General features: G+C 47.3%; 3 protein-coding genes across 3 annotated transcripts in view; 2 read left to right on the top strand and 1 right to left on the bottom strand.

Moving 5' to 3' along the window:
• Positions 1 to 785, top strand: part of dnah12 (dynein axonemal heavy chain 12) — a 127,454-nt gene extending 126,669 nt beyond the window's left edge. The window contains exon 74 of the mRNA XM_033036586.1: positions 282 to 785. Within this exon, the coding sequence (XP_032892477.1) occupies positions 282 to 472 (191 nt within the window). The 3' untranslated portion in view covers positions 473 to 785. The remainder of the gene's footprint in view (positions 1 to 281) is intronic.
• Positions 786 to 4,305: 3,520 nt separating this feature from the next.
• On the top strand, positions 4,306 to 17,414 carry asb14 (ankyrin repeat and SOCS box containing 14). The gene is made up of 10 exons (XM_033036585.1): positions 4,306 to 4,403; positions 6,113 to 6,298; positions 7,913 to 7,962; positions 9,103 to 9,234; positions 10,291 to 10,449; positions 11,547 to 11,792; positions 13,127 to 13,298; positions 14,231 to 14,774; positions 15,961 to 16,114; positions 16,622 to 17,414. Exons 2-10 carry the CDS (start codon positions 6,174 to 6,176, stop codon positions 16,780 to 16,782), a joined length of 1,743 nt encoding a protein of 580 aa, XP_032892476.1. The 5' UTR covers positions 4,306 to 4,403; positions 6,113 to 6,173; the 3' UTR covers positions 16,783 to 17,414.
• A 3,228-nt stretch (positions 17,415 to 20,642) lies between these two features.
• appl1 (adaptor protein, phosphotyrosine interacting with PH domain and leucine zipper 1) overlaps positions 20,643 to 24,748 on the bottom strand; it is a 36,356-nt gene continuing 32,250 nt past the window's right edge. Inside the window, exons 21-22 of the mRNA XM_033036584.1 lie at positions 23,856 to 23,945; positions 20,643 to 21,213 (exon numbers count right to left, since the gene is read on the bottom strand). Of these exons, the coding sequence (XP_032892475.1) occupies positions 21,058 to 21,213; positions 23,856 to 23,945 (246 nt within the window). The 3' untranslated portion in view covers positions 20,643 to 21,057. The remainder of the gene's footprint in view (positions 21,214 to 23,855; positions 23,946 to 24,748) is intronic.

Here is a 24,748-nt window from a genome sequence, read left to right as displayed (position 1 = left end):
GGAATGGGCCACATATCAGGTCGAGGCCCTTCGTCAGACTAGGGAAAAGAGTGATATAGAACAAATTAATGAATTATATTTGGTCTCGACCTGAAACATCAGAGAAGGAATGGGTGACGTTTTGGGTCAAGACCCTTCTTCAGTCTGAAGAACATGCTCTCGAGAGATGCTGCCAGTCCCGCTGAGTTTCTCCAGCTTGTTGTGCCTATCTTCGGTGTAAAACGGCATCTGCAGTTTTTGTTCCTTCCACATTGAAATGAAACTCTTCTTTTCCCATGAAGATAAACGAGTCAAGTTCAGGACTTCGTCGGACTATGTCTGCCCGGTCTACAAGACGAGCGAGCGCAAAGGGACCCTCTCCACCACGGGCCACTCCACCAACTTTGTCATCGCCATGATGCTGCCCACCGACAAGCCCGTGGAACTGTGGATCAAGCGAGGAGTGGCTCTGCTCTGCCAGCTAGATGACTAGCGGCATGGACCTCCCTCTCTCAAAGGACGGCAAAACCAAACTCAACTCCTTCCAAATACGCTCCGTTAAAGCCACGTGCGTGCCCAACCCCCATCTCAACTTAGCGTTCATTCAAAAATACTTTACTATTGTATTTTCGAAACTATATTAACTATAAGATAGATGATATTTCTACTTAACATGGATGAGGATTCCTTTGTATGTCTCACCTTTCATAGATAATATGTGCCAGGTAAAAAGGTTACATTTGGTGCAGTCCACAAGGAATCAAATGTGAAAATCAGGTCAAATTAATAAAGACCAAAGTGTTTCTATTCACAAACAATGTGTAAATATTCTCTGTTTAAGAAGGAACTGCAGATGCTGGAAAATCGTAGGTAGACAAAAGAGCTGGAGAAACTCAGCGGGTGCAGCAGCATCTATGGAGCAAAGGAAATAGGCAACGTTTCGGGCCGAAACCCTTGGGTTTCGGCCCGAAACGTTACCTATTTCCCAAGGGATTCGGCCCGAAACGTTGCCTCTTTCCTTCGCTCCATAGATGCTGCTGCACCCGCTGAGTTTCTCCAGCATTTTTGACTACCTGTTAATATTCTCTGTTGCTCAGTTAAGCACAGCAAGACATTGTGGACCAAACACAGTCTCTTGCCCAGAGTAGGGGAATCGAGGACCAGAGGACATAGGTTTAAGGTGAAGGGGAAAATATTTAATAGGAATCTGAGGCGAAACATTTTCACACAAAGGGTGGTGGGTGTATGGAACGAGCTGCCGGAGGAGGTAGTTGAGGCTGGGACTATCCCAACGTTTAAGAAACAGTTAGACAAGTACATGGATAGGACAGGTTTGGAGGGAAATGGACCAAACGCGGGCAGGTTTACCTGCTTTTATTTATACTGTTTCATCAGGGACTGGATTGTTTTTACTGTTATTAGGTGTGAAATGTTTTAAGTTTCATGTGCGATGCTCCGGTATTCCCTGGGAAACCTCTTCTCATTTTGCACTGTACAACTGTTGCTTTGCAAGATGACAATAAAGGTTGATTGATTGAGGTGGGACTAGTGTAGCTGGGACATGTTGGCTGGTGTGGGCAAGTTGGGCTGAAGGGCCTGTTTCCACACTGTATCACTCTGTGACTATACCTTGGGACTCCTCTGCGGTAGGGTCAGGAAATGCTGGCATTTCCTGGAATAATTTAGAAAAACAGCTTCTGGATGTTGTTACAGTATTGATATTAATTTAGGATCATCCAGATCATCCAGGCCAAGGGGTCACAGTTTAAGGATAAGGGGGAAATCTTTTAGGACCGAGATGAGGAAAACATTTTCCACACAGAGAATGGCGGTGCAGGCTCGAAGGGCCGAATGGCCTACTCCTGCACCTATTTTCTATGTTTCTATGTTTCTATCATGCGAACTGAGATACAGTGAAAAACTTCTGTTTGCACGCTCTCCAATTAGTTCAGAACATACTATATATACATGGGTACAATCAAGCCATGCGTGGGTACAACAGATAGTTCAAAAAAAAAAACACCAGGGCGCAGAATATGAAGCGCAGATAATAGTTTTACAGACTTGTTATGAGGATGCAGGGTGACTTGGACAGGTTGGGGGAGTGGGCAGATGCATGGCAGATGAAGTTTAATGCGGATAAATGTGAGGTTATCCACTTTGGTAGCAAAAACAGGAAGGCAGATTACTATCTAAATGACGTCAATTTGGGAAAAGGGGAAGTACAACGGGATCTGGGGGTCCTTGTACATCAGTCTATGAAAGTAAGCATGCAGGTACAGCAGGCAGTGACGAAAGGGAATGGCATGTTGGCCTTCATAACAAGAGGAATCAAATATAGGAGCAAAGAGGTCCTTCTGCAGTTGTACAGAGCCCTAGTGAGACCACACCCGGAGTATTGTGTGCAGTTTTGGTCCCCTAATTTGAGGAAGGACATTCTTGCTATTGAGGGAATGCAGCGTAGGTTTACAAGGCTAATTCCCAGGATGGCGGGACTGTCATATGCTGAGAGAATGGAGCGGCTGGGCTTGTACACTCTGGAGTTTAGAAGGATGAAAGGATATCTCATTGAAACATATAAGATTGTTAAGGGTTTGGACACGCTAGAGGCAGGAAACATGTTCCCGATGGTGGGGGAGTCCAGAACCAGGGGACACAGTTTAAGAATAAGGAGTAAGACATTTATAACGGAGACTTTTGAGGCAGGTTCTCTGGATGCTTTCAAGAGAGAGCTAGATAGGGCTCTTAAAAATAGCGGAGTCAGGGCATATGGGGAGAAGGCAGGAACGGGGTACTGATTGGGGATGATCAGCCATGATCACATTGAATGGCGGAGCTGGCTTGAAGGGCCAAATAGCCTACTCCTGCACCTATTGTCTATTGTAACCTTACAGATCTACAGAAAAAGTGCAATGTTGCAATGAGGTAGGTTGGAAGATTAGGGTCGCATTCTGGCTTAAGAGAGGACCATTCAGAAATTCCCTAACAGAGGGGAAGAAGCTGTTCCTGAGTCTCGTGGTGCGTGCTTCAAGCTTCTGTATCTCCTGCCCGATGGGAGAGAGGAGAAGAGGGAATTATCACGGGTTGGGAGAGGTCTTCTGTTGTGTGGGGCGCTCTCCCCGAGGGAGCGTGAAGTGTAGATGGAGTCAATGGTGGGGGGTGTGGTCAGCGTGTTGGTCTGGGCTACATCCGCAATCCTCTGCAATAGTTCAGAGGTTTGGACATGGGCCAAACGCCAGCAGGTGGGACTAACTTGGATGGGGCATCCTGAGTTGGGCCGAAGAGCCTGTTTCCGTACTGTACGACCTGGAGATCTGCTCCTATCTCCAGCATTGTGCATGGTCTGGCCTCAAAATATAACCATATAACAATTACAGCAACGGAAACAGGCCATCTCGGCCCTTCTAGTCCGTGTCAAACACTCACCTAGTCCCATCTACCTGCACTCAGACTATAACCCTCCATTCCTTTCCCGTCCATATACCTATCCAATTTATTTTTAAATGATAAAATCGAACCTGCCTCCACCACTTCCACTGGAAGCTCATTCCACACAGCCACCACTCTCTGAGTAAAGAAGTTCCCCCTCATGTTACCCCAAAACTTCTGTCCCTTAATTCTCAAATCATGTCCTCTTGTTTGAATCTTCCCTACTCTCAATGGAAAAATCTTATCCACGTCAACTCTGTCTATCCCTCTCATCATTTTAAAGACCTTTATCAAGCCCCCCCTTAACCTGTTTAAGAAGGAACTGCAGATGCTGGAAAATCGAAGGTACACAAAAAAGCTGGAGAAACTCAGCGGGTGCAGCAGCATCTATGGAGTGAAGGAAATTGGCAACGTTTTGGGGTGAATCCCTTGGGAAATAGGCAATGTTTTGGGGTGAATCCCTTGGGAAATTGGCAATGTTTTGGGGTGAATCCCTTGGGAAATAGGCAACGTTTTGGGACAAAACCCAAGGGTTTTGGCCCGAAACGTTGCCTATTTCCATCGCTCCATAGATGCTGCTGCACCCGCTGAGTTTCTCCAGCTTTTTTGTTTACCCCCCTTAACCTTCTGCGCTCCAAAGAATAAAGTCCTAACTTGTTCAACCTTTCTCTGTAACTTAGGTGCTGAAACCCAGGCAACATTCTAGTAAATCTCCTCTGCGCTCTCACTATTTTGTTGACATCTTTCCTATAATTGGGCGACCAGAATTGTACACCATACTCCATGGCTGCTCCTCTCCCACACCTCTCCCTCCCTGCCAGTTGTGGCTTGGCTCCTTCCCCCCCCCCGAGCGTGCGGACTGTGCCAGACGGACAGATGGCAGAGCGCAGGGGTGATGTATATATAGCCCTGGATAGAATCGGTGTCACTGACAGCGAGCGACGACAACAACAGGCAGCCCGGGCCTGCCGACGTTTTGACTAACGAAGCAGAGGGTGAGTAGAAATTGCCGGAAGCTTTGTCTCCAGAGTCCTCGCCAACTTGTACTTGAGTCCCTGTGTTTCTGTCGGCTGAATGTGGCACCTTGTCAACGACTAAGAAGGAACTGCAGATGCTGGAACAATCGAAAGGTAGACGAAAATGCTGGAGAAACTCAGTCCGAAGAAGGGTCTCGACCCGAAACGTCACTCCATAGATGCTGCCTCTCCCGCTGAGTTTCTCCAGCATTTTTGTCTACCTACAATATTCCAATCTCTGTAAATGAGGTAGTCGGGAAGGAAATAGGCAACGTTTCGGGGTGAATCCCTTGGGAAATAGGCAACGTTTCGGGGTGAATCCCTTGGGAAATAGGCAACGTTTCGGGGTGAATCCCTTGGGAAATAGGCAACGTTTTGGGGTGAATCCCTTGGGAAATAGGCAACGTTTCGGGCCGAATCCCTTGGGAAATAGGCAACGTTTCGGGCCAAATCCCTTGGGAAATAGGCAACGTTTCGGGGTGAATCCCTTGGGAAATAGGCAACGTTTCGGTCCAAATCCCTTGGGAAATAGGCAACGTTTCGGGCCAAATCCCTTGGGAAATAGGCAACCTTTCAGGCCAAATCCCTTGGGAAATAGGCAAAGTTTCGGGCCAAATCCCTTGGGAAATAGGCAACGTTTCGGCCCGAAACGTTGCCTATTTCCTTCGCTCCATAGATGCTGCCTCACCCGCTGAGTTTCTCCAGCATTTTTGTCTACCTTCACCTCATCAATGGTGTTGTCTACTGCAGTTACTGAATATAAATAGCACAAATAATCTGTCTCTCTGATGGCTCCTGGCCATTAGAAGTGCAAAATAGTTTTTCAGTTTACGATACGATACAACTTTATTTATCCCGGGAGGGGAATGGATCTGCCAACAGTCGTAAAAACACAAGATCCATGAAACATGAAATTAAAGTGACGAGTGGAAAGGATTGGGGGTGTGCAAAGATTGGAGGTGGGGGGGAATCAGTCTCAGTCTACCCCACGACAGAAGGGAGGAGTTGTACCGTTTGATAGCCACAGGGAAGAAGGATCTCCTGTGGCGTTCTGTGCTGCATCTTGGTGGAACCAGTCTGTTGCTGAAGGTGCTCCTCAGGTTGACCAGTGTGTCACGGAGGGGGTGAGCTGTATTGTCCGGGATGCTCCGCAGTTTGAGGAGCATCATCCCCTCCAAGACCACCCCCCGTGAATTCAACAGGTCAGAGCTAGCCTTCCTGATGAGTTTGTTGATCCTGTTGGCGTCCGCAGCCTTCGCTGCCCCGGCTCACGGCAGCGACGAAGATGGCGCTGGCCACCACCGTTTAGTTTAGAGATACAGCGCGGAAACAGGCCCTTTGTCCCACCGGGTCCGCGCCGACCAGCGGTTCCCTAAACAAACACAATCCTACACACACTGGGGACAATTTACAATCTTTACCCAAGCCGATTAACCTACAAACCTGCACGTCTTTGGAGTGTGGGAAGAAACCGGAGATCCCGGAGAAAACCCACGCAGGTCATGGGGAGAACGTGCAAACTCCGTACAGACAGCACCCGTGGTCAGGATGGAGCCCGGGTCTCTGGCGCTGTGAGGCGGCAACTCTACCCCTGTGCACCAGCCAACAGGTATGTACACATAGTTCTCAGTTAAATGAATGAAAACAATATATTGAGAGTGATGTTCTTTACTTGCATGAATTGACAGGAGTGCTTGACCATTGGTCACTTGGACTAAAGGGACACCTAGGTCCCACACGTAGTTGGCCATGGATGTGCCCGCGACAGATGAAGAGTGGGATGATGACGCCATCTTGCAGCACGCTATAGAAGAAAGTCTCTCCGGCATCTGTACTGGAGATTCTTGCCCAGTCACTGAAGTGGAGGAGCTCAGGTACATTTTGGCATGTTACACCAAAGAACTGTAGATGCTGGCTAATGCATCAAACGACAGAGTGCTGGAGTAACTCAGCGGGTCAGGCAGCATCTGTGGAGAACATGGATAGGTGACGTTTCACAGAGTGCTGGAGAAACTCAGCGGGTGCAGCAGCATCTATGGAGCTAAGGAAATAGGCAACGTTTCGGCCCGAAACGTTGCCTATTTCCAGAAGGATTTCGGCCCGAAACGGCCTATTTCCTTAGCTCCATAGATGCTGCTGCGCCATAACTCAGCGGGTCAGGCAGCATCTGTGGAGAACATGGATAGGTGACGTTTCACAGAGTGCTGGAGTAACTCAGCGGGTCAGGCAGCATCTGTGTAGAACATGAACAGGTGACGTTTTGATTCAAGTCTGAAGAAGGGCCCTAACCCGAAACATCACCTACCCAATTGCACAAGCTTGAAACTAGGGTTTGCACTAGAATGGTGAATCTGTGGAATTCTTTGCCACAGAAAACTGTGACCAAGTCATTAGATATTTTAAGGCGGAGATTGCCAGATCCTTGATTAGTACGGGTGTCAGGGGTTATGGGGAGAAGGCAGGAGAATGGGGTTGAGAGGGAGAGATAGATCAGCCGTGATTGAATGGCGGAGTAGACGTGATGGGCCGAATGGCCTAATTCTGCTCCTATAATTTAAATTTGTTGTTTGCCTCCATCTGGATATTTCACGTATCTGAAGTAATATAATTACGTTGATGATCAAGTGAAGTAATTTCACGCTGTTGTTGAGAATTCATCAGCTTTATGTCATCTGGTGTAAAGTAAGTGACTTCACTTCTGCCTAAGCTTAGTAACTCAGCGGGACAGGCAGCATCTCCGGAGAGAAGGAATGGGTGACGTTTCGGGTCGAGACCCTTCTTCAGACGGGTCAGAATTCATCTGGTTCACTTCCTCGTTGCTGCAAGTATGAATGTCATCGTTCCACTTTGGACAATTAAACAATCTTAACTCTTCTCAGTTCAGTTTTGTTTATTGTCCCGTGTACCAAGGTACAGTGAAAAGCTTTTGTTGCGTGCTAACCAGTCAGCAGAAAGACAACACACAATTACAGTCTGAAGAAGGGTCTCGACTCGAAACGTCACTCATTCCTTCTCTCCTGAGATGCTGCCTGCCAATAGACAATAGACAATAGGTGCAGGAGTAGGCTATTCGGCCCTTCGAGCCAGCACCGCCATTCAATGTGATCATGGCTGATCATCCCCAATCAGTACCCCGTTCCTGCCTTCTCCCCATATCCCCTGACTCCACTATCTTTAAGAGCCCTATCTTGCTCGCTCTTGAAAGTATCCAGAGAACCGGCCTCCACCGCCCTCTGAGGCAGAGAATTCCACAGACTCATCACTCTCTGTGAGAAAAAGTGTTTCCTCGTCTCGCTGAGTTACTCCAGCATTTTGCATCTATCCACATGAATACCAAGCAACCATTATAGGGCAGAGATACATGATAAGGCAATAACGTTCAGTGCCAGTTTAACCCAGAGCAAGGTGCGACCAGGGTTAGAGGTGGTTGTGAAACTTATCACAATAATGAATGTGCAGTTGAACTGTAATTTAACCTTTGTGTTCAGGTCTTTACAAAGCACGGTGAACAGGGAGATTGTTGAAGCAATAAAGACAGGTGAATTAATAAAACAGGATGGTTTCATACTAAATACATTGTTACGGTATTGTCCCGACACAGTGTCCAACAGAACAGCCCTTTGGCCCATAATGGCCGTGCTGAACATGATACCAAGACCAACTCCCCTCTGCCTGATCCATATCCCTCCATTCCCTGCATATCTTCTATATGCCTGTCCCAAAGTCACAGTAATACAGTGTAGAAACAGGCCCTTCGGCCCAACTTGCCCACACCGCCCAACAATATCCCAGCTGCACTAGTCCCACCTGCCCGCATTTGGTCCATATCCCTCTAAACCTGTCCTATCCATGTACCTGCCTAGCTGCTTAAATATTGGGATAGTCCCAGCATCAACTACCTCCTCTGGCAGCTCGTTCCATACACCCACCACCCTTTGTGTGAAGACGTTACCCCTCAGATTCCTATTAAATCTTTTCCCCTCCACCTTGAACCTATGTCCTCTGGTCCTCGATTCCCCTACTCTGGGCAAGAGTCTCTGTGCATCTACCCGATCTATTCCTCGAGTCTTCTAAACGCCACTGTCGTATCGACCTCGATCACTATTTGTGACAGCACGTTCCAGGCACCCGCCACCCACTGCATGTAATTAAATTAAATTAAGTGTAGCTAACTAAACAAACTAAGCTAACTAAACTAACTGAATTAACTAAGCTAGCTAAACTAACTAAGCTAACTAAACTAACTAAGCTAGCTAAACTAACTAAACTAACTAAGCGAACTAAACTAACTAAGCAAAGCTAACTATGCTAACTACATTAACAAAGCCAACTAAACTAACTAAGCTAACAAAGTTAACTAAACTAACTAAATTAATTAAGCTAACTAAACTTACCAAACTAACTGAATTAATTTAATTAACTAAGCTAACTAAACAAACTAAATTAACAAAGCTAACTAAACCAAACTTACCCCACACATCTCCTTTGAAACGCTGACTCCCACATGATAAAGCCGTGCCCTCTAGTCTTTGACGCTTCCACCCTGGGGAAAATGTTTTGACTGTCTACCTTATCTATCTGTGCCCTGTTGGTTGAGGTGGAGGTGGGCTGTGCGGGGTGGCGTGGCATTATGGACGTTACCGTGGTATTGTCGAGACTGCTGTGCATTTATGTCCAGGTCTGGAGGCAGAGATTGTCCGGCTGTCCGTGCACCAAGCTGCCTTTGATGAAGCCGATGAGAGGGGCTGGATCCCTCTACACGAAGCTGCCGTGAAGTTAAACCAAGCTGTCCTCGCCGCCACGCTGCAAGGTGACCGCGCCAGATCTAACCGCGCCGCGGTAGTCCGAACTACACCAGTGGTCTCACTAGGGCCCTGTACAACTGCAGGAGGACCTCCTTGTTCCTCTACTCAACTGGAGTAACTTGACATCTTTCCTGCAACAAGGTGCCCAGAACTGAACACAATACTCTATTGTATTGTCGGGGGAGTCCAGAACCAGGGGTCACAGTTTAAGAATAAGGGGTCGGCCATTTAGGACTGAGATGAGGAAAAACCGTTTCACCCAGAGAGTTGTGAATCTGTGGAATTCTCTGCCGCTGAAGGCAGTGGAGGCCAATTCACTGGATGTTTTCAAGAGAGAGTTAGATTTAGCTTTTAGTGCTAATGGAATCAAGGGATATGGGGAGAAAGCAGGAACGGGGCACTGATTTTAGATGATCAGCCATGATTGTGTATATATGGTCTATGCTGTATAGACACACTGAACTAATCTGTTTTTTTTTTTGTTTTTTTTTTTTAAATTAGAAGTACGGTAAGTTACAATAATACACAACACATATGTCTTAATACATTTTTATTTTGTACCGCTTCATTTTTTAAGCTTTAAGAAAAAGATAGAAGTAAAGAAAGTAAGGAAAGTGCGCAAGAGTCGTGAAGGTGCAAGAGAGTGTTGAGAAAAAAAAGCCCCTTAGAAAAGAAGTTAGAGAAGGAAGTAAAGAAAGAAAGTAGACCCTAGAAAAGAAGGAAAAAGAAAGGAGAAACAATCGCTCTATTATAACATTAAACTTGTGCTGCAGCAAGCAAGAATTTCATTGTCCTATCTGGGACACATGGCAATAAACTCTTCAAGAAGGAACTGCAGATGCTGGAGAATCGAAGGTAGAGTTTCTCCAGCAATTTTGTCTACCTGACAATAAACACTCTTGACTTGACTTGACTTGGTCATATTGAAGGGCGGTGCTGGTTCGAAGGGCTGAATGGCCTACTCCTGCACCTATTGTCTATTGTCTATTGTCACCTACGTCTCGTACCACCGCAACATGACCTGGCGACTGGTGGGGAACGGAGGATTTGTTGTGTTGCAGCCTCTGGGCCGGGCGCTGGTGAGCGCCGATCCCTGCGTGGTGAAACTCCGCTACACCTGGCTGCCGAGCTCAACCTGGCTGGCAACGTGCAGCTCTTGCTCGAAAACGGCTGCGACCCAAACTCCAAGAACGAAGAAGGCGATTCTGTGTTGATAACCGGTGAGTTTCTCTTTAAACCTGTGCCCAGAGAAGACTGTAGGAAGGAACTGTGTTTAAACCAAAGGCAGACGCAAAAAGCTGGAGTAACTCAGCAGGACGGGCAGCATCTGGGGAGAGAAGGAACGGGTGGCGTTTCGGGTTGAGCGGGAGGTTTAAGATAGTTTTACTGCAGATTCATCCCGTCGGTTATCAGGCTTCTGGACGGCCCTTCCATGAGGTTTAGTTTTTAGCTTTAGAGATACAGCACGGAAACAGGCCCTTCGGCCCACCGAGCCCGCACCGACCAGCGATCACCCCGTACACTAGCACTATCCTACACACACACGCTGGGGGTCATTTACAGAAGCCATTTAACCTGCAAACCTGCACAACTCTGGAGTGTGGGCGGAAACCGGACCACCCGGGGAAAACCCACGCAGGTCACAGGGTGAACGTGCAAACTCCATACAGACAGCACCCGTAGTCAGGGTGGGGCCTGTGTCTCTGGTGCTGTGAGGCAGCAACTCTACAGCTGGGGAACTGTCGGATTCACCTCGACCCCATTGAGGACATTGTCTCTGCGACTGCAACCACACCTGCACACACACACACACACACACACACACACACACAGACACGCACACACACACACACACACACACACACACACACGCGCACACACGCGCACACACACACACGCACACACACACACACAGACTCACACATACACACACACACGCACACACACACGCACACACACGCACACACACAGACTCACACACACACACACGCGCACACACACACTCACACACACACGCACGCACACACACACGCACACACACGCACACACACAGACTCACACACACGCACACACACACTCACACACTCACACACAAACACAGACTCACACATACGCACACACACACACACACACACACTCACACACACACACAGATCATGTTTCATTGTTTTGCTGGTGTTTACAGAGTGTGATGTTTACATATAGTAGTGCTGCTGCTGCTGCTGCTGCTGTTAGTAAGAATGTCACTGTTCTACCTGGGACACTGACTGGACAATAAAACACAGCTGACAGTTGAGGGTGTGTTGTGTTTCCCCAGCGACCAGGACTGAATGTGTGGATGTTGTCACTCTGCTGCTGGGCTTTGGGGTGGCCGTCAACATGAGATGCGTGAACGAGCGCACGGCGCTGCACGAAGCCGCCAAGTTGGGCCGCGTGGACATCGTGGAGTCACTGCTGCGCTCGGGGGCTTCAGTCGATCCACACAGTGCTTTTGGACTCACCCCGCTGGCCCTGGCCGCGCAGAATGGCCGGACTGAGGTGGTCAAGCTCTTGCTGCAGAAAGGTAATGCATCTCTGCTGTTGTTCACATTGACCATAGAAACATAGAAAATAGTTGCAGGAGGAGGCCATTCGGCCCTTCGAGCTAGCACCGCCATTCATTGTGATCATGGCTGATCGTCCCCTATCAATAACCCGTGCCTGCCTTCTCCCCATAGCCCTTGACTCCACTAGCCCCTAGAGCTCTATCTAACTCTCTGTTAAATCCATCCAGTGACTTGGCCTCCACTGCCCTCTGTGGCAGGGAATTCCACAAATTCACAACTCTCTGGGTGAAAAAGTTTTTTCTCACCTCAGTCTTAAATGGCCTCCCCTTTATTCTAAGACTGTGGCCCCTGGTTCTGGACTCACCCAACATTGGGAACATTTTTCCTGCATCTAGCTTGTCCAGTCCTTTTATAATATTATATGTTTCTATAAGACCCCCCCCATATCCTTCTAAACTCCAGTGAATACAAGCCTAGTCTTTTCAATCTTTCCTCATATGACAGTCCCGCCATCCCACGGATCAATCTCGTGAACCTACGCTGCACTGCCTCAATCACAAGGATGTCCTTCCTCAAATTAGGAGACCAAAACTGTACACAATACTCCAGATGTGGTCTCACCAGAGCCCTGTACAACTGCAGAAGAACGTCTGGCCACACAGACACAGGGAACAGCAGATGCTGGTTTACAACAAAAAAAATCCCAAAGTGCTGGAGTAACTCAGGCAACATCTCTGGGGAATGCCCTTTAGGGGCACAGTGGTAGAGTTGCTGCCTCACTGCGCCAGAGACCCGGGTTCGATCCCGACTACAGGCGCTGTCTGCACGGAGTTTGCACGTTCTCCCTGTGACCGCGTGGGTTTTCTCCGGGATCTCCGGTTTCCTCCCACACTCCAAAAATGTACAGGTTGGTAGGTCAATTGGCTTTGGTAAATTTGTAAATTGTCCCGAGTGTGTGTAGGATGGTGCTAGTGTATAGATATGTATGTATGGGTACGTGTATGTAAACACACACACTGAGCTTTCTTTCTCGTTTACAGTGTACTATGTTTACATATCGTGTTGTGCTGCTGCAAGTGAGAATGTCATTGTTCTATCTGGGACACATGACAATAAAACAAATGACCTTGGACCCTGGACTCTAAACTCTAGTCTCTGGACTCTGGACTCCAGATTCTGGACCCTTGGCTCTGGGGCACTGGGCACTCTGGGCACTGGCCACTGGGGCATTGGGCACTGGGGCTCTGGGACTCTGGAACACTGGGACTCTGGAACACTGGGGCACTGGGGCACTGGGCACTGGGACTCTGGGCACTGGCCACTGGGTCTCTCCCTTGTGTTCGTTCCCCAGGGGCTGACGTTCTGTCACAAGCGAGTGATGGCGTGTCGGTGTTGTTCGAGGCAGCCTCGGTGGAGAATGGCGAGTGCCTGGCCCTACTGCTGGAGTACGGGGCTGATGCCAATGTCCCCAAATACACCGGGCATCTGCCCATTCACCGCGCCACCTATCGAGGATATTACCGGTGAGTCTGGGCGGGGGGTGCATCAGCCGTGGTGTCGGAACCAAAGCTGAGGTGACGTTTAAAGAGCTTTAGGTTAGAAAGTTAAAGATATTATTAATGGGACTAGAATGTAGATGGGTAGCGTGCTGCCAGGAGTGTGGAGGAGGCCCTGACAATGTGTATAACATTAGAAGAGGCAAAGGTAGGCGAGACGGTGGAATTATTTACCCTTGGTGGAAATGTCAAATTGCGAGGGCATACAGTAGCTTGAAGGTGAGAGGGCAATGTTTAAAGGAGATGTGTGGGGCAAGTATCTTTACACAGAGGCTGGTGGGTGGGTGCCTGGAACAGGCTGCCAGGGGTGGTGGTGGAGGCAGAGACGACAGTGGTGTTTAAGAGGCTTTTAGACAGGCACATGGATATGCAGGGAATGGAGGGATATGGATCGCATGCAGGGAGAGGGGATTAGTTTAACCTGGTTAATTCCCGGGATGGCGGGACTGACATATGATGAAAGAAAGGGTCGTCTGGGCTTTTATTCGCTGGAGTTTAGATGGATGAGAGGGGATCTTATAGAAACATATAAAATTCTCGGAGGATTGGACAGGGTCGAAGGAGGAAAAATGTTCCCGATGTTGGGGGAGTCCAGAAACAGGGGTCACAGTTTAAGAATAAGGGGTCGGCCATTCAGGACTGAGATGAGGAAAAACCTTTTCACCCAGAGAGTTGTGGATCTGTGGAATTCTCTGCCACAGAAAGCAGCGGAGGCCAATTCACTGGATGTTTTCAAGAGATTTAGCTCTTAGGGCTAACGGAATCAAGGGATATGGGGAGAAGGCAGGAACGGGGATGATCAGCCATGATCATATTGAATGGCGGTGCTGGCTCGAAGGGCTGAATGGCCTACTCCTGCACCTATTGTCTACGTTTGTATGTATGTTGTCCTTCCCCAGGCTGGTGAAGCAGCTGATCGAGGTGACGGACATCTCTGCCATCCAGGAGAGTGGCATCAGCCCGTTGCACTCTGCCGCGGCAGGTGGACACCAGCAGTGCCTGCAACTGCTGCTCCGTTCCGGCTTCGACGTCAACTTCATGCTGAGCCCGCAGCTCCAGCGCGGCTACTGCGACCGGCGCAAGTCCGCCCTCTACTTCGCCGTGTCCAACAACGACGTCCACTCGGCCCGTCTCCTGCTGGAGGCCGGGGCCCTGGCCAACCAGGACCCCATCAACTGCCTGCAGCTGGCCCTGCGGCTGGCCAACCACCAGCTGATTCACCTGCTGCTGCGGCACGGTGCCAACGTCAACTACTACTGCAGGGTCAACACTACCCACTTCCCCTCCGCCCTGCAGTACGCCCTCACCGACCAGCGCACGCTACGCTTGTTGTTCAGCTACGGTTACGATATCCAACGCTGCTTCCACTGCCCCCATGAAAACAAGGTCCACCCGCTCTTCACCCACGAAGGCTGGAGCCCCACGGTCATCAAAGACAACATGGTACGTACACACACACACACAGAGTGCTGGAGTAACTCAGCGGGTCAGGCAGCATCTGTGGAGAACATGGATAGGTGACGTTTCACAGAGTGCTGGAGAAACTCAGCGGGTGCAGCAGCATCTATGGAGCTAAGGAAATAGGCAACGTTTCGGGCCGAAACCCGGAAGGGTTTCGGCCCGAAACGTTGCCTATTTCCAGAAGGATTTCGGCCCGAAACGGCCTATTTCCTTAGCTCCATAGATGCTGCTGCACCATAACTCAGTGGGTCAGGCAGCATCTGTGGAGAACATGGATAGGTGACGTTTCACAGAGTGCTGGAGTAACTCAGCGGGTCAGGCAGCATCTGTGGAGGATATGGGTGGGATTTGTGTGGGAAGGAACTGCAGATGCTGGTTTACAATAAAAAAGATAGACACAAAATGCTGGAGTAACTCAGCGGGACAGGCAGCATCTCTGGATAGAAGGAATGGGTAACGTTTCGGGACGAGTCCCTTCTTCAGACTGAGAGTCGTGGAGAGGAGTGTTCAAGTATTCAAGTGAGTTTATTGTCATGTGTCCCTGTATAGGACAATGAAATTCTTGCTTTGCTTAAGCACAGAAAATAGTAGGCATTTACTACAAAACGGATAAATGTGTCCATATACCATGATACCATGAAGGCTAGAGATATGGATGGGTTAGGTGTGAACACTGCCAAATCAAAGCAGATTATGTTTAGTTTATGTTTAGTTTAGAGATACAGCAGGGAAAGGGGCCCTTCAGCCCACCGAGTCCACGCTGACCATCGATCACCCATCCACTAGTTCTGTGTCCTACACACTAGGGGCAATTTTTACAGAGGGCCAATCAATCTACAAACCTGTACGTCTTTGGAATGTGGGAGGAAACCAGAGCACCCGGGGAAACCCACGCGGTCACGGGGAGAACGTGCAAACTCCGCACAGACAGCACCAGCGGTTAACATCGTTCCCGGTTCTCTGGCGCTGTCTCTACCACTGCGCCACTGTGCCGCCATAACTATACATCACTTAAACAAGAGTTTATTATGTAAGATTTTAACAATTTCGAACACACACACTTTGTTGTAGCTTCAAAGGAGAGAAATATATATTTTTTAAGATCATTTAACCCATTTTAATTTATTATTATTATTATTATTATTTAGTGTTTGAGCTTGTGTTCCAGTTCTGTGAAGTCATTACTCTGGCCTGGTTGAAGCATCTATCGGGGAATGTGGTGCGTGTGATGCTGGATTATGTGGCCAGCGTTACTCTCTGCTCTAAGCTGAGGGCGGTTCTGGAGCAACAAAGCGAATGGGCGGAGATCACGCACATCATGGGTACGTCTCTGAATCCACAATGGGCAAAAATAATTGATTTAATTACCATCACAATACCAGACAAAGCCGTGGTGACACACCCTCCACCCTCGCACAAAATCACCAAATTATCCCAGCGCTAAACGTTTATCTCGATGTTTCGGGTCGAGACCCTTCTTCAGACTGATGTCAGAGGAGTGGGCGGAACAAAGATAGGATGTATTGTGCTGTGGTCGCCTTTGTGTCACCCAGGTCATAAGGAATAGGAGAATTAGGCCATTCAGCCCATCAAGTCTACTCTGCCATTCAATCATGGCTGATCTATCTCTCCCTCCTAATTCCATTCTCCTGCCTTCTCCCCATAACCCCCGACACCCACACTAATCAAGAATCTATCTATCGCTGCCTTCAAAATACCCACTGACGTGGCCTCCACAGCCTTCTGTGACAATGAATTCCACAGATTCACCGCCCTCTGACTAAAGATAAAGGGTCTGACGACGTGCGTGTGTGCATGCTTGCTTGCAGGAAACCCCCGGTGTCTGCAGCACCTGTGCAGGCTGACGGTTCGCAGATGCATGGGGAGGATGAGACTGCGATGCCCAGTGTTCCTGACATTCCTGCCCTTGCCCCAACGCCTGAAGGAATACATTCTCTTCAAAGAATACGACCCTTACAACGGGCCCTAAACCCAACGCCTTCCCGGTAAAGCCTTCTTATACATTTTAAAGATAACTGCAATGGTAATGGTGTTGGCAGTAATAGATTTATTAATAGGACATTGCTCCAGAAATCAATATTTAAAACATGCTGAAATCAGTATTTTGTATTGAAACAGCAAATGCAATGAAATAGGAATGATGTATTTCAGTGTAATAATTGCTGTAAAGATTCACGATCAAAACAAATCAAATGATTTACTGTCCTTTTTGCTGCTTTGCTTACAATACAGAGAAATAGAAAATGTTAGATTATAGGGAGAGGAGCTGATAATTTGTGTGAATATTAATTTGCCCAGCTTGTTACATGTTGTATGATCAGGAGCATTATTTAACCAAACTGAAATATATATTAAGGCATAGTGGTCTGTAAATACCAGTTCAGTATTAAATATAAATAAGTTGCACTATGTAATATATTGTTTTGTTTTTAGCTTTTTTTTAATTCATATTTATCGGCATATTTTCAGTAGAATCAAAAGTAATTGCTACAGGAAATTCTCCAGAATTTAAAGAAAAATCAGTTTCGTAACAAAAAGGTTTTAACAAAACGATTGAAGAACTTTTTGGTAATAAAACATTGTAAATGACACAGCAACACCCATAATTATTTGTCTTTGTAACCAAGATTGTTTTGACCCTTTGTCCGTTATTTGGGAGTGAGAAAGTTGGCAACCCTAAGCATGGACATTGTGGGCCGAAGAGCCTGCTCTGTTCTATATAAACCGCTAGGTTATGTCAGTTGAACATGTGCGACTCTGGGATTGAATTTGGAAATGACAAAGTTAGTCAGCGCTTGTGTCCGTCTCCAGCGACTGCCCAATCTCCAACAGAATCAAGAGAGCACAGTTGAATGAACATGCATGTGTTACCCAAATAGTTTAAACAGCGTACACACACACACAAAAATCAATGCTGAATTTTATTAACTTTTGTTCTATGTACAATTTCATAGTACAAAATGTGGACATTTTAGAAAATACAATTAAATGGATAAACATTAAAATTATTGGGGATAATTAAATTTGCACTGGTTTATTTGGAACCATTTACTAATATATAGTGTTCAAAAGACTGCATCGATCAGTTTAATCACCTAGTTTTGTTACTACATTTAGTTTTAGTGTACCTATGTAGTAATTCTTGATTTTAAAATCACCAAGAAACAAAACTACTTGATAAAATAATTTCATTACCTTAAAATTAATTCTTAACAATCGGAAGGTTTTACCAAAACCTGACGGGCTAATTTTACAGTATATATGTGCCATATTCTAAAACAAAGTGCAATGGTTTGGTGACTTTGCACATTGTTCCCCTTCAAAATGAATCCAGAGTCTATCTTGTTTAAGAAGGAACTGCAGATGCTGGAAAATCGAAGGTAGACAAAAATGCTGGAGAAACTCAGCGGGTGAGACAGCGTCTATGGAGCGAAGGAATAGGTGACGTTTCGGGTCGAGACTCTTCTTCAGACTGAAGGAATAGGTGACGTTTCGGGTCGAGACCCTTCGGGTCTCGACCCGAAACGTCGCCTATTCCTTCGCTCCACAGATGCTGCCTCACCCGCTGAGTTTCTCCAGCATTTTTGTCTACCTTCCAGAGTCTATCTTTGTATTTTAAAACAAACAATTTTTATTTTTTTGGTTTAATTCCGTAAATTTAGCATAACACACCAACATCAATTTAACACCACAGGAAGCAGGTTAAGAGTGTAGAAAAAGAACATTTTAGTTACTAATGGACTCAAAAGGCATAATTCTTTTACATTTAAAATCTAAAAGTGGTTTGATCGTACATGATAAAATAAGCCTTTATACCTTCATGGAACATGCATTTTGTTACAGGTAAGTGTTGCAGCAACCTCAAATATCTGCCTCTTCCTTTCTTCTCCCCAACCCCCTCCCACCCCTACATCAGGGTCTCGACCCGAAACGTCACCTATTCCTTTGCTCCATAGATGCTGCCTCACCCGCTGAGTTTCTCCAGCATTTCTGTCTACCTTCAAATATCTTTCAATCATTTGTTCTATCTATATCACCATCTATATCTCTCTATATCCCTTTCCACTGACTTTCAGCCTGAAGAAGGGTCTCGACCCGAAACGTCACCTATTCCTTTATTCTCCAGAGATGCTGCCTGACCAAACGGCAGCTTTTTGTGTCAATCTTCAAATAAATCAATGTACTTTATCAAAAGCAGCTTTACAAAATGCATAAAGAATCAGCTAGAAGTGTATAATACTGCGCCATGTACAGGCAAAATAGTATTTGGATAATCAGTCACCATTGTGGTTAAACACTGTTTGGAAAAGTGATAGACAATAGACAATAGGTGCAGGAGTAGGCCATTCGGCCCTTCGAGCCAGCACCGCCATTCAATGTGATCATGGCTGATCATCCACAATCAGTACCCCGTTCCTGCCTTCTCCCCATATCCCCTGACTCTGCTATTTTTAATAGCCCTATCTAGCTCTCTCTTGAAAGTATCCAGAGAACCTGCCTCCACCGCCCTCTGAGGCAGAGACAGATCGGCTGTAAAGGCTGAGGTACAATTATGTTCAAACTCCAGCACATTATTTTACCGTTTCGTCCTCCCCGCTCCTTTCACAACCGTCATTGGATATTCTCCCAAAAGCACCAAGAATAATGTGTGACTTTTGGAGAAACAAAGCAATATAGTACCCCTAAAAAGTTGCACAAGGGAACTGCAGATGCCGATTTACAAAGAAGAAAAAAAGACACAAAGTGCTGGAGTAACTCAGCAGGTCAGAGAGCATCACTGGAGAGCATGGATAGGTGACGTTTCAGGTCGGGACTTAAGACGGGTCCCGACCTGAAACGTCACCTATCCATGTTCTCCACAGATGCTGCCTGACCCGCTGAGTTACTCCAGCGCTTTGTGTTCCTAAAAAGTTTATCTGTTTCTAAATATATAGTACTGACAATAACTGAGTCTAAATAGTAAGTTCATAATGTGAATAATATTTAGTATTATTTAAGGATGGTTTAATTCTGTGTGAAGAGAAGACACGAGTTCAAAATGTGTTCAACCAAACTTCACAAAAACTGAAATCAAAATATGACACAAGAGATGGACAATAACATTCCACAAACTCAGTTGAATAAATCCAGACCCATCAGACTATGTACTGGCCTGTTACCTCATCGTAGCTGATACAATGCCAGGCTGAGGCTTATAAACCGTGTTCCATAGAAAGCATTTCACTGGAGTGGAGATTAATTACTTGGGTTTCATTTACTGCAAAGGGGTCAAGGAAAGAGGGTTCACGTTGCGGCCCGGTTTCCACCACCACGCACAAGACAGACATCATTGTGTGCAGATGCCGAGAAGTGTGCCCAGCTCTGGCTGATCAACTTCGTATTTTGTGTGTGGACTCGACAAGAAGATTTACTGCAAAGATACAGGTTAAACCCCTGTCCCACTGTACGAGTTCATTCCAAGAGCTCTCCCGAGTTTGCCCTGATTCGAACTCGGAGATTTACAGTAATGCCCACTCGTCGGTACTCGGGGCTATCGTGGACATTTTTCAACATGTTGAAAAATCTTCACGAGTCTTCCCGTGCTTACCTGCCGTTAGCGAGTCTTCCCGAGTGCCTGCCGTTAGCGTTACGAGCCGCTAAGAGACGTCCCCGAGCTCCGACGTACCCGCTACGTTCATTCTCCGTGCTTACCACGAGTTTGATTTTTTCTTTAATTCGGGAGAGCTCTTGGAATGAACTCGTACAGTGGGACAGGGCTGTTAGTGTGCAATTTTACAAAGCGATTCACCTCCTTGAGTACATCACAGCTTATTACTGAATGGTAAAGTATTTGTGCAGAAGGATGAATATTTTTGTTTTATTTACACAAAGCAGCGGCTCTTCCTTGATGCTGTGATTCTAGGCACGACACCTCACAGGTATCTACTAACTAACAACAATAAACTAGCTGTTACAGCTCTTGCATACACATTGCACAAGCTTGTAATGTGTAAAATATTGAATACATTGTCAAAATATAATTATAGGTTTCAAAGTAAAGGCAAAGATATAGAGAGGAGTTAGCTAGCAACATCTGCTGTTCAGAATAGTACCTAGGCTTACTTCAGAGCAGACACCACAGGACATGTATGTGCCTTGGTGTTTAGGAAGCTCCCAGCTCAAACGGAGGGAATTACTTTACAATGTAACATCTTGTAGTGATGTCGAGCTGTCTCCCCGGTGACTGTGACGGCACCATCCACCCTCACGCCTCAGACTCCTTCTTCTTTGTCTTGCCATCGTCCGCAGTGTCACTGTCCTCTGACTGGCTGTTGTTGCCCAATGCCACAAACTGGCCCTCGCCGCTCGCTTGGTTTGGCCGACTGGAGGCAGCAATCAGCTGGCTCTGCTCCTCCAGATCCTGGAAGCAATGTTTTCATGCAATCAATATCACAGATATTGCACCCCAGCGGTATGAACATTGACTTCTCCAATTTCAGTAGTCCCTGCTTTCTCCCTCTTTCCCCTCCCCTTCCCAGCTCTCCCACAACCCACAGTCTCCGCCTCTTCCTTTCTTCTTCTCGCCCCCCCCCCCCCCACATCAGTCTGAAGAAGGGTCTCGACCCGAAACATCGCCTATTCCTTCGCTCCATAGATGCTGCCTCACCCGCTGAGTTTCTCCAGCATTTTTGTCTACCTTCGATTTTTCCAGCATCTGCAGTTCCTTCTTAATCACACGGGTCATCAATGTGTCAAGGGTTTACGGGGAGAAGGCAGGAAAATGGGATTAGGAGGCAGAGATCGGGCATGATTGAATGGTGGAGCGGACTCGATGGGCCGAATGGCCTAATTCTACTCCTGTAACTTGTGAAGTGATAGGAGCAGAATTAGGCCATTCAGCCCAATAAGTCTTCACCACCATTCAATCATGGCTAGACACAAAATGCTGGAGTAACTCAGCGGGACAGGCAGCATCTCAGGAGAGAAGGAATGGGTGACTTTTCGGGTCGAGGCCCTTCTTCTCGACCAGAAACATCACCCATTCCTTCTCTCCATAGATGCTGCCTGTCCCACTGAGTTACTCCAGCATTTTGTATCCATCTTTGATTTAAACCAGCATCTGCAGTTCTTTCCTACACATTCAATCATGGCTGATCTATCTCTACCTCCTAACCCCATTCTCCTGCCTTCTCCCCATAATTGACACCTGTACTAATTAAAAGTCTATATATATATATTTATCTATATCTATATTACTAAAACTCTGTTCTTGACCGCTTTTGGCCATCTGTGCTGCGATTTCCTAGAGAACGCCGCCACCTACAGCCGTCATTTTTGGCCATCTCGCTCAGAGCCCCCCTCCGCCCCATGTGTGCCGAGGATTTTTCCCGTCGATTAAATATGACAGAGATATTAATGTTTTTACAAAATTCCCCATTCTCTCTGCTGCTCCTGCTGGTGGGATGGGGGAGGGACTATAAAACCAGGAAGTGGTGTGCCCCAATCAGTCTCTACAAGATGGAGGTCTGAGCTCTGAATGACTGAACAAATGTCTACACAGCTGTGAGTAAGTACCCTTAATTTGGTTTGAAAATGAAAATATGGTTATGGTTAGTTTGAAGGAAAAAGGCACTGCCTGCAAATGGTTGTTTGGGGGGTTTGGGTTCTCTCTCTCCCTCCCCCCCCCTCCTCTCTCCTCCTCCCCTCCTGTCTCCCCCCCCCCTCCTCTCTCCCCCCCCTCTCCTCTCTCCCCGCCTCTCTCCTCTCCACCTCCTCTCATCTCTCCTCTCCCCCTCCTCTCTCCCCCCCTCTCCTCCCCCCCTCTCCTCCCCCTCTCTCCTCTCACCCCCCTCTCCTCTCCCCTCCCCCCCTCACCCCTCTCCTCTTTCCCCCCCTCTCCTCACCCCCCTCTCTCTCTCCCCTCTTTTTCTCCCCCTCCTCCCCTCCATCTCCTCCCCCACCCTCCCTCCCCTAAACCCCTCCCCTCCACACCCCCTACCCTCTTCCCTCCACCCTCCCTCCCCTCCCTGCTCCCCACCTCACCCCCCTCTCAGCACCCTCTCTCTCTCCTCCCCTCTCTCTCTGTCTCTGCCCTCACTCTCTACCCCCGCCCCCCCCCCCCCCGCTCTCTAGATGTGACTGCAAGTTGGGGGCTATGCGTCAGTAGATAGGGTGGTTATGGGGTAAAAGGAGCAAATTAATAATATTAATATAATATCAAGGGAGGTAATTAGCGTGAGTGCGGGGGGGGGGAGGGGGGATAGTTAGTGTGTGTGAAGCTGCATGCCGCCTCCCCCCCCCACAACCGCACGTTGGGGGAACAGACCCAACGGGTCTGCACTTGGTCTAGTATATATTAATTCTGAGGCTGCGACCTCTAGTCCTGGACTCTCCCACTATAAAAAAGGGTCAAGAATGTTTTATTGTCATATGTCCCAGATAGAACGATGAAATTCTTACTTGCAGCAGTACATCAGAATATGTAAACATAGTGTTCTATGAACAATGTAATGAGAAAAAAAAGCTGTGTACACACACACAAACACACACATACACATAAAAAACAATAATAGGTCAATAATAATCATTATAGTCTATTGTGGTTCAGAGCTTATTTGAGGTTGTCGTGTTTAATAGCCTGATGGCTGTAGGGAAGAAGCCGTTCCTGAACCTGGATGTTCCAGTTTTCAGGTTCCTGTGCCTTCTTCCCGAAGGCAGGGGTGAAGTGAGTGTGTGGCCGGGGTGGTGTGGGTGTCTGATGATGCTGGGGGAGGGGGGGGGGGGGTTTAATGGAGATGCGCGGGGCTGAGTTCTTTATTAAACAGAGTGTGGTGGGGGCCTGGCACACATTGCCGGGGTTGGTGGTGAAGGCACATAGTCGTGGTGTTTAAGAGGCTTTTACACGGCCACATGGAAGAGCAGGGATAGAGGAACATGGATCACGTGCAGGTAGACTCGATCATTGTGGACTGAAGAGCCCGTTCCTGTGCTGTACTCTTCTAATGACACTAAATGGGAATTTCAATATGAAAGAGAGTGTATGTTGAGTTGGATTAATTTTACCTTATCGATTTGTTTCTGTTTATCCAGCTCCTTCAGTTGTCTTTGCTTCTCTCGATCCAGTTCCTTCTGTTTATCTGTTGTTTGCCTATCCTATTATAGCACACAACACCGCGATTATTACAGGGCAAAGAGGTGGCAGTAATTAAAGCAAGCAGCCCTGACTCACAGCACACACTGATGACAGAAGCCCCAGAGTAACACACACTGATGACAGAAGCCCCAGAGTAACACACACTGATGACAGAAGCCCCAGAGTAACACACACTGATGACAGAAGCCCCAGAGTAACACACACTGATGACAGAAGCCCCAGAGTAACACACACTGATGACAGAAGCCCCAGAGTAACACACACTAGAAGACAGAAGCCCAGAGTAACACACACTGATGACAGAAGCCCCAGAGTAACACACACTGATGACAGAAGTACAACTCTTTCTTTATTGGTAACAACAAAAAAAAGGGGCATGGGGCTCCAGCCTAAATAGACACAAGGTCTCACTCCTTTTCATGACATGTTATGCTCAGTGGAACCAGATCAACATCTGCCTTAATGATCCCTTGAGGAAATCATTCAAATGTATCCTGCGCTTCTGCATTGCTATCATGGAGTACAGTAGCAGGCCCTTCAGCCCAACATGCCCATGCTAACTAAGATGCCCCATTTACACTAGCCCCACTTGCCTGGTTTGGCCATATCCCTCTAAATGTTTGCTATCCATGCACCTTCCAGGTATCTTTTAAATGTTGTAGTCCCTGCCTCCTCTGGCAGCTCGTTCCATACACCCTCCACCTTCCATGTGGAAAGAATTGCCCCACAGGTTCCTATTAAATCTTTCCCCTCTCACCTTGGACTTCGTTGGATCACAGAACTCAGGCATTACCGTTTCATG

Source organism: Amblyraja radiata, chromosome 18 (assembly GCF_010909765.2).
Source record: "Amblyraja radiata isolate CabotCenter1 chromosome 18, sAmbRad1.1.pri, whole genome shotgun sequence".
NCBI lineage: Eukaryota > Metazoa > Chordata > Chondrichthyes > Rajiformes > Rajidae > Amblyraja > Amblyraja radiata.
This window is presented reverse-complemented; position numbering and strand designations above follow the sequence as displayed.